General features: G+C 39.4%; 1 protein-coding gene across 2 annotated transcripts in view; it reads left to right on the top strand.

Annotated features, from left to right (window-relative positions):
* The first annotated feature begins 13,130 nt into the window (after window positions 1–13,130).
* The window catches only part of mrps5 (mitochondrial ribosomal protein S5), a 40,255-nt gene continuing 36,207 nt past the window's right edge, over window positions 13,131–17,178 (top strand). The window contains exons 1-2 of one of the 2 annotated variants that reach the window (XM_079248587.1): window positions 13,131–13,183; window positions 14,753–14,905. In XM_079248587.1, the coding sequence (XP_079104713.1) occupies window positions 13,135–13,183; window positions 14,753–14,905 (202 nt within the window). In that variant the 5' untranslated portion in view covers window positions 13,131–13,134. Of the gene's footprint in view, window positions 13,184–14,440; window positions 14,666–14,752; window positions 14,906–17,178 lie in introns of those variants that run through there. The other variant, XM_079248586.1, reaches the window with a different exon arrangement.

The raw sequence follows: 17,178 nt of genomic DNA, 5'->3' as shown, positions 1-17,178 counted from the left end.
GCGTTAGTTAAACCAAAATCATGCAAAAATGAGGCTCTCCAACCTGGCTTACCCAACCAGATGATACAGTTTGATGTCAAATAACTCCTGCATGCACATTCTGAATGGTCCCATGTGCTCCACACATGATCTTATCCCATTAAACTGATAGAAAATGGACATTCTTCAACCTCTTGAGAGTGAATAGAGGCACCAAAAATACATCTTGACTTGTATGCGTTGATGAATTGTGAGTGACGAAGGTTTTCTGAGTTGTTCCTGATCATTTGTAGTGGATTTCACATCAACAGCATCTGATTTTAAAACTCCCCGAGGGCACAAACACCATGGAAGTCAAACAAATTATATGATTAAACTTGGATTCACAAAGCTTGAAATGAAAAAATAAAAAGTGCCAGAATTAGTTGGTGAAATTTCTGACAGCTGCTTTGGTTTGTCCTGTCAAACCAAAGTCCTCACCTTACTCACAGAGGAGGAGGAGGAGGAGGAGGAGGAGGAGGTGCAGCTGGGGTGACAAATAGGAGGTGTCAGAGAGAAGACAGCACAGAGTACAGAATCGATCCGTGTCATGTTAGGATGACCGAGAGACAAGTCAGCTGGGAGAAACCTTCATGTCACCCTCTAAGTACCTTTCTCTTGCGGTTGCTGTTGTTTCTCTCACTCAGCTGATCTTTTCTGATTCATTGTAATTTATTTGATTTTTACATCAATTATTACTAAAATTGTTTTATCAGCTGTTCAATAAGTCTAAATTGAAATGATAAATAATCACTCAGTGTATGGAGACGTGTCTCATACACAGCAAACGGGTGTGTTTGTTTTCACAGCAAAGGTATATACAATTATCTATGCAGCTTATTAGATACAAATAAGGTAGGAGGCGTAGGGGGCAGGGGTATTTTTTTTTTTGTTTTATTTAAAATTCCCATTCACACCCCAACTGCAGCCAATTGAATAAATTCTCTCAGACAAAAATAAAAAATATTTAGTTACGTGTGGAACAAACAGGTCTGAAAAAGCATCCAATTGTTTTAACCAGCTATTTCTAAATGACTGGATGGTGATATGTCTATATCTAACTGCTATTTGTCCCGTCGGGAGCAAACATTGGGCCTTTCTCTGGCTTCAGGGGAAAGTCTGAAGAAAAGGGTTTGGACTTTTGAATTTTGCATAATATGAAGTGTGTTTAATGTTTTAAATATGAAGTTTACTGGAGCTGTTTTACAGTATCTCCTATCCTATCTTTAACTTGTCAGTCCATCTCACATCTACTGTAACTAATGAATAAAAATAATTTAAAAAAAAAAAAATCTTTTTTTCTTTTAACAACTATTACTTTTCCTTTTTTTTTTTTTTTTTTTTAGTTAATTCTAGGATCCCATATTAATAGACTTCATTATAACATTATAGTTGTACCATCTTAAAACAAACACCTTGCAAAACCACCTTCATCAGGAATATATATATATATATATATATATATATATATATATATATATATATATAAAACATTTTCGTACCTATTGTTATATATTCCTGACTTTCTAAACTCATAAGCTAGAGCCATATTTGCATCTGTGGGTCAGTAGCTGTTAAACATCCTGCAATGGAGGCTCAAAACAAGTCAGTGCATTAGCTGTTATAGATGCTGAATTATGGAGCTGCCACCTCCTCAGGTCACCTGAGTCACTGCCTCACTTTCAAAAGCTCTTCAAAACCATTTGAATAGACAGTTGATGCACTGCTTTGCATCTCCTGTGTTTTCTGCAATGTTCAACTTTACTGGTGCTGAAAATTTATAGTGTTTTAGTCAGCTGCTGTTTCTTACCATACGGTTGTAAAGGTGGATATAAATAAAATTTACTCTGACAGATACTATTTTTTCTGTCACACACACACACACACAAACTGAAATCATGAGCACAAACATTGTTGAAGTCCTCTCTGTCTGGAGAAAGATGGATGTCCCTGACAGGCAGTATGATCGTCCTCTAATCTCTAAAGCCACCCGGATAACATCAGTGATTGAAGGCTTTTTTCCATTTTTCTTGCCATGTCTATGTCCAGTTGTGTCTGTCATGCTTCATCCACTATCTTTTTACTGTCCATGTGTTAGTATTTCACTGAACTAGGCTATAGACCAACAGTGCATTAGCCAGAGGTAACAAACACACTAAAAGTAACCTTAAAGGAGATGGAAAGCTCCACAGCACCTGTTCCATTTGTCTCTTTCCAGGACCACTATGAGCTGTAGTCTCCAGAGAGCTCCACTATTTGAAAGTTTTGTCCAAAGGCATGAAGGACACTTAAATATACAAACAAGAGGCATTGAGGAAGTCCATCTGGTCAGACAAACTAGAATTGACCTTACAAGCCATCATGAAATATAAGGTTTATTTGCAAATGTTTCCTTGCTGCAACACACCTGACACACATCAGACTTAATTAGCAGACTGGTGCAGAGCTAATTAGTCATTGATTTGAGTCAGCTGTGTTGCAGCAGGGAAACTCCCGACACTTGGAGGATTCCGGCTCTCAAAAACCAGAGTTGCCCACCTCTGATTTCAGATCAATCTTGAGTTGTTCAAAATGAAAACAATAATAAATCAATCTCAGTCAGGCACACCTGTCACAGTGCGAGAAAGAGAGATGTTAGTCACCGGTTCCTGGCGTCGGTTTATTTCCCCCCCTATCATAAACCAGGAGATTTGCGGGAAAATAAAAATGCGCTTTGGTTTTCATAAACTCTCTACTAGAGAACTGCCCAGGTGGAAGCTAAGTGGGCCTCCTCGTGTAAGGGAGGTGAAAATTACTCAAAATATACTGTGAACGGTCGCTTTATGGCAGGATCGGGGGGGCGGTGGAGTGAGGATAGTATGGAGGAGGGGGGTGAAGAGGATTCTAGCATACAGAGAAAGTGAGTGTTAAGTCAGGGCAGTGATTCTGAGGAAGTGAATGTAAGGCAGCAAGCTATCCGTAGGAAAACAGACCTAGAAGGGCTGAAAGTGCTTGTGAAGTTCAAGGAAGGCCACGACATAAGGGTGGTAGGGCCGGTGGCGCTCTCTCGGTTTTTGCATGACAAACTTGGTGAGGTAGTAAGAGCCAGAGTGCATTCAGATGGTGACTTGATGATAGTATGTAAAAATGCAGCTCAGCAGGAGAAAGCGCTAAAGTTGGCGAGCGTTTCTAAAAAGCAAGTGCTGACTGTAATTAAAAGGAGGGGGGCCGGAGAGATTTGCAGGGGGGTTATATATGGTATCCCCCTAGATGAGGATCTTGGCAAACTTAAAGAGAGCATTCGGGGTGGGCGTGTGGTGAACCTAAAGAGACTTAAGGTATGGAGGGCTGGAGTTAAAGTTGACAGTCTGTCTGTTCTAGTGGAATTCCAAGAGGAAACACTTCCTAAATTCGTTACAGTTGGATACCTAAATTACAGTGTGAGGCTATATGCTCTGCCACCATTGCGCTGCTTCAAATGCCAGAAATATGGCCACATAGCTGCTTACTGCAAAGGCACTCAAACATGTGGGAGATGTGGGGGAGAACACGATTACGGGGAATGTGGAGCCGGAGTCCAAGAGAAATGTGTCAACTGCGGGGGGCCACATAGTGTCGGCCACAGAGAGTGTGCGGCCAGGAAGAGAGCAGCTGAAATCCAGCATATCAGAACAGAGGAAAAGCTGTCGTATGCTGAGGCAGCGAAGCGGGTACGAACTGAGCCCAGCACAATGAGCCGGGCACCGAGAGCAGAGAAAAGCTCAGTTATTGATGAGGAATCGATGTTCGTTAAAAAGAGAGACTTCCTATATTTTATCGTTAAAGTTGTAAATTGTACATCCCAAGCCAAACACAGGTCCGAAAAGACCGCTATTGTGGTCAAAAGCGCAGCAAGGCACCTGGGTATTAAAGATGTTAAGTGGGAGAGTGTTTATGAAGAGCTTCAGAAGAGAGATGAAGCTGAGAGGGCAGCTTCCCAATCACAGTCATCTTTGCAAATGTCAGCCTCGCCCCTGATAACTAAGGCCTAAACATTTATTTTCTGCAATGGAATGCTAGAAGCCTGATAGCAAACGGCCAAGAACTTAAGAGATTTATATCCGACCTAGAGACGGGCCCTGAAATTATATGTATTGTTGAGACTTGGCTAAAACCACAATTGAATTTTGTTTTGAATGGGTATGTATGTGAGCGGAGTGATAGAGCTGATAGTAGTGGGGGTGGATGTGCTACTTTTATTAAAGAGGGGATCCCTTACAGAGTATTGGGTAAGGGTGATGGTGATCCATTGGAGTATCTGGTGGTTGAAGTTTGGTGTAAAACGGGTAGACTGGTGGTAGTAAATTTCTACAATCCTTGTAAAAAACTGGATATTACGACTTTAGAGTCGATTGAAGGCCAAGATAATAGAGAGATAATGTGGTTTGGGGACTTTAATTCGCACAGTTTTTTGTGGGGTGGTAATAGAACAGATCACAATGGATTAGTTTTAGAGGATCTTATGGACAGGAAGGAACTGGTCTGTATGAATGATGGGTCCCCTACTAGAGTGGGCCTGTCTGTGCAGTCAGTGCTGGATTTAACTTTGGTGTCTCAGTCTCTTGCGGATAAAATAGTATGGGAAGTTTATAGTGAGTCTACTATTGGCAGTGATCACTATCCTATTATGTGTAAGCTTGGCAGCAGGGACTACAGAACTGCCCCTACATTATCTGAAAGATGGAATTTTAAAAAAAGCTGACTGGACTATGTTTAAATTTTTAAATGATAGAAATATGAGCCGAGTTGCAATAATAGATGATGTGGAGGCTTTTAGCGATAATGTTTGTGCTGCAATTTTTGATGCTGCAAAAGCATGTATTGGAGAGTCAAGATCAGGAGGCAAGAAGCGAAAGATGGTCCCGTGGTGGACAGATGAGTGTTCACGAGTAATAAATAACAGAAATAAGGTTCTTAAGGATTTTAAGATTAATCTGAATTTTCATAAGTATTTGGAGTACAAAAGGGAGCAAGCTATAGCGAGGAAAACTATTAGGAGAGTTAAAAAGGAGTATTGGCATAATTATTGTAACACGATTGGGAGGCAAACCCTGATAAATGACGTATGGAGAGTTGTTAAGAAAATGAGTGGGGTGCAGCAATCTTGGAGCTATCCAGTTCTAAAGAGTGGGGAGAGTGTAGCAGTAAAAGATGAAGATAAAGCAACGCTGATGGTCAGAGCTTTTGCTAAGGTTCATAGCAGTGATAACTTAACTCAGGGGGAAAAGTTGGGAAGGGAGGCGACGAGAAACCAGTATCAGTATCTTCTGAATAACGTAGAAAACACAGGCAACAGTATGAATATTCAGTTCTCTCTGGGTGAGTTGAAAAAGGCTATAAACAAGGCAAAGGTCACAGCCCCAGGAAAAGATAGGGTTAGCTATGCCATGCTGAAGCATCTTAGTAATGGTGCCCTTAACACTCTTTTGGAGCTTTATAATAAAGTATGGGATCAGGGGAAAATCCCAAGAAGCTGGAAGTTGGCTGTGATTATCCCGATTAGGAAACCAGGGAAAGACGCCACAGTGGTCTCGAATTACAGACCAATTGCATTAACATCGCATCTTGGCAAGGTTATGGAAAGAATGATTGTAGAAAGAATGAATTTTTATGTTGAATCCCGCAATTTACTATCTCCATTTCAAAGTGGATTCAGAAAAGGGAGATCAACTATGGATCCAGTCATCAAGCTTGAGAGTGACATAAGGAAAGCCCAAGTATGTAAAGATGTGGTGGCTGCTGTTTTCTTCGACGTGGAAAAAGCTTATGATATGCTTTGGAAGGATGGTGTGCTAATTAAAATTCGGATGCTCGGCTTAGATGGTAGAATGTTCAGCTGGATCAAAGACTTCCTTAGCAACAGAAAGATTCAAGTAAGTATAAATGGTAGTCTCTCTGAAACCCTGTTTGTAGAAAATGGCGTGCCCCAAGGAAGCGTAATTTCTCCCATTTTATTTTTAATAATGATAAACGATATTTATGACTCATTGGATTGTTCTATTGGCAAGTCGCTGTTTGCGGACGATGGTGCGCTTTGGAAAAGGGGGAAAAATATCCAATATACAGTTAAAAGCTTACAAAAGGCTATAGACACTGTTGAAGCATGGACAGGAAAATGGGGGTTTAGGTTTTCTGTGGAAAAAACCAAGGTAGTGTTTTTCTCATATAAAAAAATTGAGGAAAATCTTAAATTTAAACTTTACGGCCAAGATCTGGAGAGGGTAAGCTGTATTAGATTCCTGTGGATGCACTTTGATTCTAAGCTCACCTGGCGTAGTCATATTGAAAAAGAGGTGAATAAGTGTAAAAAAGTTATTAACATAATAAGATGCTTGTGCAGCAAGGATTGGGGAGCAAACATGATTTCTATGAAAAGGCTATATAATGGATTAATCAGGTCTGTTGTTGACTATGGGTGTCTGGCCTATGGGTTTGCAGCAAGGTCTGAACTGAAGAAGTTAGATGTAATCCAGAGTACTGCGCTCAGGCTGTGCTCAGGAGCAATGAGAACGTCCCCAGTAAGTGCACTTCAGGTTGAGGTGGGTGAAATGCCTTTTGAGTTGAGGCGCCTTCAACTGTCATTGTCATACTATGTCCACCTGAAAGGGCATAAGGAAGATCATCCAACTAAGAATGTCCTCACTCCTACATGGGAGCATGGAAAAGCTAAAAAAAGCCTTCTTTGGCGCTTGTGTACAGGGAAAAGCGGAGGAAGCTGGTGTTGCAAACGTTGACCTTAGTCCATCAGTTGTTTATCCCCCACACCCCCCATGGTTACTGCCTGTTCCAGGGGCTGACACAGCCCTACATGGGAAAATCAAGAACTATAAAGAAAATAGTGGTCAGTTAGCGATGAGGTATGTAGATAACTACTATGGGTACGTTCAAATTTTTACTGATGGGTCAAAGCAACCAGACACAGGGAGAGTGGCAGTAGCGTATGTGATTCCTGAATTCAATATTAAGTTCTCTGCAAGAGTAACTGATCATCTGTCTGTGTGCTCAGCAGAGCTTATAGCAATAATATTGGCTTTACAGTGGGTGGAGCGAATCAAACCATCAAGAACTGTCATATGCTCAGATTCATTGTCAGCGCTAGAAAACATCAAATCGGGTAACACAAGTGAAAGGTAATACCTTATTTGTGAAATTTTGGTTCTGCTTCAGGGTATTCAAGGTGGAGGGTCACATGTCCAATTTGTCTGGGTACCGGCTCATGTGGGCCTGCCTGGAAATGAGCTGGCAGATTAGGCAGCTAAACAAGCCCTAAGTACAAACTCTATTTCTGTTCATTGTAAAATTGCAAAATCAGAGGCCAAATCAATAATCAAGAGTAAAATCAAGACATTATGGCAAATTAAATGGGACACACATGACAAGGGCAGAGAACTGCACAGTGTCAGCCCTCAGGTGGGGTCAGGTCGCCAAGGGGGAAGGTGCAGGAGAGAGGAGGTAATTTTGTTAAGGCTGCGAATTGGGCATACAGGATTAAACAAAACCTTACATTTAATAGGGAAGCACGGGACGGGAAACTGTGACACTTGCAATGTATGTGAAACAGTGGAGCATGTGATAATGAACTGCAGAAAATACAACGATGAGAGACGCCTCACTAAGAGGAAAATAGTGGATTCTGGGGAGACCTTTAGCTTGAGAAATATTTTAACCAAACCATCAGATCACATTACAGTGAAATACCTATTCCAGTTTCTTAAAAACACAGGGCTTTACAAAAGAATATAGTCAGTTTTTTTTGTTTTTTTTTAAATAGCTTGTACGCTATCTTTCTTAAGCTGTAAGCTATAAAGATGATTGTTCACAATAAACTGGGAGGGTGGCGGTAGTGCGCAAAGCCAGTTCGCATCCACCGTTAAAAGCCAAACGAAGAAGAAGAAGAAGAAAATAAAAATGCCGGAAAGATGCCGAAAAGACAGGTAAATAAAACGGAAGTTTCCTGGCCAAAACGGGATACTTGACAGGTATGGTTGTTCATGTTTAGCAAAGGAAAGCCTGCATGGAGTCATGTGCAACAATTCCAAGTTTTATACCATGGCTGCAGGTTCAGTCATGAAGCAACTCAAAGTCCTTCTGAATGAATGAATGAATCAAAAGTTTCTTCAACTGAGGCTAGTCTTAAGCATTGCAGAGAATAGTACTCCGTAGTTCAGTAAATCGTGTGCGAACTGAAGAGAAAGATTCTGAGTTCTTCTATTGAACAGGAACATGGGTTTTAGGAGTACTTAAAAGGTTAATATATGATAAATTTATTTCACTATATATCCAATAAAAGACATAACACAAAGAAATAAAATAATTTAGAGAAATCAAAACCAGACATATTCGAAAAGGAGTGGGTTGAAGCAAAAAAAAAAAAAAGCTTGTTAAGGTTTGTGAACTCATTTCAAGTGTGAGCACTGCTCAGCCTGTTTTCTTCTCAAAACAAGCAGAATGTGAGATATTACTGAGAAACATTTTTTTTCTTTTTCTTTGAAAAATATGAGTGGTGTGATTTTGAATTTCACAACTATGCTTATGAAGCTCATGCACTAAAGTAGCAGGTTAAAAAAGCTAGTGACAAGCTTTGGCAGATCTAAAATACTCTGCATTTGTAATTGGAAAGTAAAGATTGCCTTTCAGTTGCCAAAAAACATCTTAACTCAACAATCCAACACTTATCTATAACCACAAATTTAATCAAAACTAAATCAGAACTTTGTGACATCAATTAGCTGCTGTTAGCATGCTAACAGCTTTTAAAGTTAGGTGAGCTTTATATATGCTAACCATCAGCATGTTAGCATCATTACTGTGTATGTAAGCGGGTTTGTTCTAACTTTTATCACGGAGCCACACAGAAATGATATCTCAAAACATTTGCTATCATAGCGCTAGCTTAGTTCTATAGATGCCAAACTGCAGCAATGTGTAATTGGCAAATAGAGACCCATTTGCCAAGTTCACCTTTGCTACCCAAGCTTGTGTTTTGGATAAATACATTCCTTCTGATGTGAATATGTTCATTTTAACTGTTCTAAAAGGGGAAAAAAAAAAACTATTTCTATGTGAAAAGACATTTTGTGCTGTCAGGTTAGTGAATTCCAGGAGAAAAAAGAAAACTCTCTGCACTCCTCCACTCCCAACAAAGCCAAGGAAAGTGACTCACTCTTTTGCATAAAACCCAGAATGATGCTGTCATTATGGGGCAATTATTTTCAAGAAAAGTTACCATACAAAAATCTCTGATTCTTTCAGCAGTAACTCCCACCTCCTGCCATCACACAGTGGGAAAGGCGTCCTTTCCTCAACAGCTCTCTGATTACAGATGTAGGCTGTGCATGGAGACAGGGCTGTAATACTGAAGAAATTATCCCAGATAAGGTGAAATTGAGAAGAATAATTACTAGTCACTCTGCTGCATGGCAGTCACAAGGGTCGTCTATGGGCAATAATGTCCAAAAGCAAAGGGTACTGATTGGTGGCCTGCTCTTACACTTAGACACGGTTCCGTGTGGATTGGAACACGGTAAGGACTCTTATTATATATGTATGAAAAAAACATGGCTTGTACTTTTTTGCTGAAATGGATCATAACTAAATTTATTCTTGAAATTGTCTCTAAAATATTCACCTATCATGAATTTTCAATGAAGAAGTATTAAAAAAAAAAAAAAACACAGACTGGTGTAAAGAAAAAAAAAAGCAGCTGGTACTGAACATCCATCCATTGATTTATATTTTTTGCTGCTTATCTGGGGTCGGAGCAGCAGCCGAAGTAGGGAAACCCAGACTTTCCTCTCCCAAACCAAATTCGACAGTCCATCAGGGGAGATAACGGCGCATTCCAGCTGAGAGCTATCATCCTTCCAGCATGTCCTGGCTCTTCCCCAGGATCTCATTCCCACAGGCAAGTGCCCAGAACACCTAACCAGGAAGGCGTCCTAATCAGATGCCTGAACCACCTCAACCGTCGGAACCCTACTCTGAGCCTTTCCTGCATGACTGAGCTTCTTGCCATATCTCTGAGGGAGACCCCGGCCACCTTGGAGAGGAATCTTATGAACATGACATACCTGAACTCCTCCTGGTACTGACCATGTTACAGCTAATTAGGTTGACCAACAGGGTGTCACAAAGAGCAACATAGTGAAAAGTGTTTTAGAAGCATTCACGGGCAGAAGTTTGAGAATCTGCAAAGAACTGCGTCTACAAATTAAACAATTTTATGATTTTCCTCGATATAAAATTGTAAAGAACATGAATATTCTATTACAATAAGGTCCAAATTTCATCAGAAGATTCAGAGAATCTGGAGAAGCTGAGAACAGCTGTTCTTGCATGTTTTGTTTAACAAAGTTTTCTCATAATATTGGCATCATTTCTCATTATCTCTAAAAAAAAAAACAAAACAAAAAAAAAAACATCTGTTCAGTTGTGATAGATTCAAATGCTGGGTCATTGTAACGAAGGACCTCGAGAAGACAGATCAAGTTTATCAGGATTTTATTCACAACAGAGGGCAATGATAGGAATCTCACGAGGAAGTCAATGCAGGATTTTTCTTGCCAGTCAAGAGAGTCAGAGCCAGTAAGGGGAAGGAAGGAAAGTCCAGCATTGAAGCTACAAGGTCCAACGGTGTGTGAATGTGGAGCACGGGGTTGAAGTAGCTGGAGATGATTGACTACAGGTGTGGAAAATCAGTAATCTGGAAGCTGCTGCAGAGAAGCCTGGCAGGAGTGGGTGTGGCCGCAGCATAGCCAGGTGTCATGACGGGTCTCAAGCTGTTCCTAGTCCATCATAATACCAACCCAGAGACACAAACATTCAGTTACACTCAGGCCTTGTCCACACTCCACACATAGCTGGGTTTTTGTAAAACCCAATGTCTTCCCCCTTCCAGCCAGTAAAAAAAGAGTCCACACAACCTTGTGTTTTCTCCAAAACAAATCCATCCACACCTATCCACACAACCAAAGGTGTAGCAAGTAGAAAGTAGAAGTTCTGTCCGGCAGCTCTTTTTTCAACCAGTCACTAAACCAGCAGGTGAATTTAAGTAGCTCAGCTCTACGGCAAGGTCGATGAACCTGTTAGTGAAAACAAACTAAATGCACAGGTAGATCCCAAAACATGGCAGGACTTCTACTTTATTTTTACTTCTACTTCTTCTTTATACACCTCTGCACATAACCCCGTTAAGCACCCCTGATCCTATCCAATCAGAATAACCTTCCGTCTCACAACATCCATTCCACAATACACAAAACATGCCTCCAACCTGATATGGTTAGGTGGCGGAAAACTACTCTCCTTAATCTCGTCCTTTGCCTGTGATCGTGGAGCGGTTCTGACGGCAGTGTAAAAACAAACACACACAAAGCACATGGGCAAGGGATAACGCCAACACAATTTTGAGGACGTCGCAAATGTGACATCGTGGTATTTTTGTCGCAGACGGTGACGTTTCAAAACCTAAAACTCTGGTTTTATATGTACACATGCAGATGTGCGAACAGAGCAGTGGTGCAGTCCAGGGTATATGCAGGTATACTAAGTATACCGACTTCTTTTTCAGTCAGCATAGAGTATACCACTTGTTCTGCCCTTGGACTGACTAAACTGTTTTAAATGCCAGGTATATTCTGCAAGATGTTTACAATACGGTATTTTTAAGTCATAATGTTTGTCAGTCGGAAAAGACTTTTCTCTGCCTCAGTTATATTTGATGTTACTTTAGTTCTCGTGAAACTTTGAGATGTTCTTGCGAGTCTTCTCAGCAAATCCGTGAGTTTCTGTTATCCACCATAGACATCATATATACGTATATATGATGTCTATGGTATCCGCTAGTAGTTTCTGCCAGCCAGTTATCTCCGTCATGTTACAAGGAGTTCCAAGTTACTTTTCCATCATCTTCTCCCAAGACAGCGACATCTTTTCACTTGTTTTTTTCACATGTCAACTTGTAAAGACAAGAAAATAAAGGAGCAAGACTCTCATCTTCCTGGCTTGTGTGACACGGGTTTGGCTTGCTGTTGATCTGTGTTAGCTCAACACACAGACAGAACAGTAAACCACTTCTAATCCCTCTGTGATGCTGCTTTTACAATTACAAACACCCCTACACATGTACACTTACAGTTGTGCTCATATGTATTCATCCCCTTTCATTAAAGAAAAGGCTGAATTTATAACAGTCATTCAAATAACTGGAGACTTAAAAAAAGAACAATAACTAAAAATTTGCAAAAATATAATTTAGTAACATAAGACACTGTTTTTTTCATTTAATTGCGTTGAAGAAAGAAAAACAAACAACAAACAAATTGGTCCTGGACAAATTAGAGCACTATTCTGTTGAACAATGGGACAAAATACCTGTCAACAGGTGCAGAAGTCTGACTGAGAGAAACAGAAGATATTGGATTGTTCAAAAAAATATTAGTTTATGAGGGATGTAATATGTAAGAAATTATCTTATTTATTTGCTTTTTTTTTTTTTTTTAAATTCTATTGAACCAGAATTAGAAAATAATATGATTTTAATAAGTTTTTTTTATTTATTATTACTTTAGTCAATTTCAGCTTATTTTACAGGCAGCTGGTTTTCTTGAAAGTTTTTCTCGTAAGTTTTTCTAATTTTCAGTTAAGTATGTTTCTGTCATAGTTTTGTGCAACAGGGAATTAATGCTGGCAATGTAGAACAGCAGCTGAGAGCAGCCTGTTGTTTTATAATCATTTCCTTATTCGTCGTTCATGAAAAAATGAAACAATTGTTTTTTGTTTTTTTTTCATGAAAAATTAATTGTTTTCTTTAACTTGAGATTAAAGAACTTTTTTCGTGATAACCAGATAATAATAATAATAATAATAATAATAATAATAATAATAATAATAATAATAATAATAATAATAATAATAATGATGATGATGATGATAATGATGATGATAATAACAATAAAGTGTGAGTTCAATTATTATCATCCTGTTTTGTTTTTGTGTTTTTTTTATTTTATTTTATTTTATTTAAATTTTTTAATGACATTTCAACAGGCACTGTTTAGTCTCCTTGTTGTTGTCTGAAGGACCCTTCACAGCTCCAACATGGCGGCGTCCGTGAGGGTGTGCAGTGTCCTCCGCTTCACAGTCGGAGGTGAATTTTTGTTTTTACCTGTTTTATTTTCTATGTTTTTATTTCCAGAGTAAAATATTTATGTCTTAGTTTATCTTTAGTCTTTATATCTAGGATTGTTTTGCCGTTTGTCTCCAGCTTGTTGTTTGTCACGTCTCTAGGAGCTGCGCGTGCTGAGCAGCAGGCGCGAGGGGAAAATAGCTGTTAGGTTTTACTGTCAGATCATTTACTGTAGATATAATACACACACACACACACACACACACACACACACACACACACACACATATATATATATATATATATATATATATATATATGTATGTACACTATGTAGTTGTGAGTATTCTATGCCGATAAGTACTAATAAGTAGTACTGTAGTAGTATTATGGTAGTATACTAAGTAGTAATGAGTATTTGATGCCAATTATAGGCTGATAAGTAGTATAGTAGTAGTAATAGTTGTAGTAGTAGTAGTAGTAGTAGTAGTAGTACAGTAGTATTATTAAGTAGTAATAAGGAGGGCTTTGGTGCTTGGATTGAGGACATTGTTGGATTTAATAAAAATATCAGCTTTAAACAACTGTGTACTTTTTCCAATGTACGTGTGTGTAGAGTTCTTTTCTCAAACCAAGTGCTCAAAAACAGATAAAACAGACAAAAAGTTAAATAATTAAAATAACTACAGTGTTATTATGTAGTTTTAAAGCCAATGAAACATGCTAGAAACATCCCTCAGTTTCAATACATGATAAAACTTCCCAACAAGAAATTTAAATTCCTAAAAGGAGGCTCCAGTTTACGAAGGAAGAGCTGCTGTCTTGGCTCTAATATATGATGACATTTAAACTAAAAACTACAATGAATTTTACAGTCTGTAAGCTATATGAACTATATCATTTAAGATTAAACGTAATCAAAATATTTAATCTAATTGGGTGCGTGGAAATCCATATATATATATATATATATATATATATATATATATATATATATATATATATGTATATATATATATATATATACATATATATATGTATATATATATATGTGTGTGTGTGTGTGTGGGTCGTGACCGAAAGAACGAGATCCCGTATACAGGCGGCTGAAATGGGTTTCCTCCGCAGGGTGGCCGGGCTCACCCTTAGGGTGAGGAGCTCGGTCATCCGGGAGGGGCTCAGAGTAGAGCCGCTGCTCTTCCGCATCGAGAGGAACCAGTTGAGGTGGCTTGGGCATCTGGTCAGGATGCCTCCTGGACGCCTTCCTGGTGAGGTGTTCCAGGCACGTCCCTCTGGGAGGAGACCCCGGGGAAGACCCAGGACACGCTGGAGGGATTATATCTCTCGGCTGGCCTGGGAACGCCTCGGGATACCCCCCGCAGAGTTGGCAAATGTGGCTGGGGAGAGGGAAGTCTGGGCTTCCCTGCTTAGGCTGCTGCCCCCGCGACCCAACCCCGGATAAGCGGCAGAAGATGGATGGATGGATGTGTGTATTTTATTCAGGCAAGGAAAAGTAATTAAACTGTAGTTGTGTGACCTGTTTGCTTTTATAAACACAATACAGTCTGAATACGGTTGTTCCTCTTCCAGGTGCAGCATCAGTCCGTACCGCTGTGGGAGCCGTTCACATGTCTCATTTGGTGAGTCAAACTTCCGCTGCTTCTCTACAGAGACGTCCGACGTCCCAACTGATCGCACCAACGATCTGGCAGCAGATCAGACATGGCAGCTTCTTCAACAAGTGTAAGTTTAGAGTTTTTAATGATTTTTTTTTTTTTTTTTTTTCTAGTTTTTCCCAACTGCAGCTCTAAACGGACGACTCTCTTGTTGTTGTCATGTAGATGTGTGTTGCGTTTGTAATGTCTTGTTAAAAATGCAACGAATGTTTTTGTGTTGCTGTTTTTACTAAATGGTTCTTTCAGTGTGTATTTGATAATACACACCACGTGAACAATTTATATATTTATTTGCACAAAATACAACAAAAAAAATTTCAAAAACACAAAGAAATTTTTAGTACATGTTGGTAAATAACAAGATAAAAAAAAAAAGAAAACACAGGAGCAGAACAGAAAAACATGTAAAATATCAGAAATCACCCAGAAAAACAGTTAAATTAGATAAATACAATAATAAAATGTGGAATTACAAATAAAAAGAGCTGTAAAAATAACAGAAAACTGAACAAAAATCACAACTTTTGCTATCAATGAAAAAAAATAAACAGCTTGGACAAAAATTTATATGGACAAAAAAACACAACGAACTGAGAGACAAGGTAATAAGTAATTTAAATAAATAGTAACATTACCAGACAAAAAAACAGTAAAATGATCAATAAAACCAAATCAACAGAATAATTGTCTCAACAAATAATGTTTTTCTTTCATTCTTTTTGCATGAAATGTTTCTTTTGTAAGAGGTTTTTGTAAACTTAGCACAGAAAATAAGGTTGTGTGTGTATGGTTCAGTATTTCTCTGTTTTAATCATACAAACTGTTGTTATAATAAACATCATTGGAAAGCCTGATGGGTCGCCTTTCTAAAGAGGGAGAGCTTGTAAGGTTGATGCTTCTATTGAACAGGCATCACAGTTAAGCATTAGTTAAGCGAAATGTACCAACGTTCTTTGCAATATTCCTTTTTTCCTGATTTTACTTTGGTTTTGAGATGTGCTTCCTGTGTGATGTTTGTGTGGTACCTGTTTAGTACGTACTTGATGTACAGACATATTGGAGTAAGGTTTTGGAGCCAGAACCTGTCTTCCGGTATGACAACGCTCTCCTCCGCAGAGCCACGTTCATCAGAGTACCGTATTTTTTGGGTCATAAGGCGCACTTAAAAGCCGCTCATTTTTGCAAAAACCGACTGTGCGCCTTATGTGTGTCCTGAATCCCAAAATCTATCAAAATGTTGTGCCATTTTGGTAAACGCTCTTTTCAATTGGCTGTAAGACCATGTTCCGCCGTCATAGGGGAGTAATACGAGGAGAAAATTAAAAGTGGCTGAGAGAGGATGTTTTATTTTTCCACGCATCACCATCTCTGTTGATCTGCAACCCCATGCGTGCCAATATCACAGCTATGGTGAAAAATCAAGTAAAGCAAATGAATTTGGAGCTTGCCATCATCCCGATAGGGCTAATGATAGAACTACAACCGCTGGACATTGGTGTGAATGGGGCGTTAAAAGCTAAGTTGCGAGCGTCATGGGAGCGATGGATGAGAGACAGCGAACATACCTTCACAAAGACTGGGGAGGCGGAGAGCAAGTTATGCTCCATAGTGGATTGTGGATACCTGGGCGAACGTATCGCCATCGATTGTTGTACGAGCTTTTGCAAAAAGCCGGTATCATCGTTGAACATCCATCCAGCACAGACTCTGACAACGAAGAGAGAGAACCCGACTTGATGGTGAAATTGCCTTGCTGTTCAATTCCGACACAGAAGATGAGGACTTTGACAGATTTCTTACAACAAACTGATAAAAAAAAAGTGTGTTTGTATTTTAAAATCAGTACTGGTACTGTTTTTAATTAAATTCAACCAAACTTACTGTTTGCTTTTGTTACTTTTGTTTTACTTTTGTTTTAGCATGCAGCCAGCAACACGGTGCGTCTTATGTATGACCTGAAGACAAAAATAGACTACAGAATTGAGGCTGCGCCTTGTGTGAGACGATGGAATCTCCTGCTCTGTGTACATACCTCAATCCAGCCAAATATTTATGGCGAGGGTGTCACACCCCAGTGCTCAACGGGCCGTTTTTCTGCAGGTTTTTGTGGTTTCCCTGTACTAACACATAGGGCTGGGCGATTAATCGGATTTTTTATCTCAATTACGATCTGGGTTTTCAATGATGATGGAAAAAAAGGGTGTGATTATTTTTCTCTTAGCAGTTTCCTCTCCTGCTGTCTTCAGCTGCTAATCGAGCGTCTCTGGCGTTGCAGCGCTGTGCTGTAAACTCCTCCCACAGCGACTTTTATTGTTAAAAGCGACTAGCGACAAATTTAGC

Source organism: Telmatherina bonti, assembly GCF_933228915.1.
Source record: "Telmatherina bonti genome assembly, chromosome: 11".
Taxonomy (NCBI): Eukaryota; Metazoa; Chordata; class Actinopteri; order Atheriniformes; family Telmatherinidae; genus Telmatherina; species Telmatherina bonti.
The sequence above is the reverse complement of the archived record's forward strand: the minus strand, read 5'-3'. Positions and strand labels throughout refer to the sequence as shown.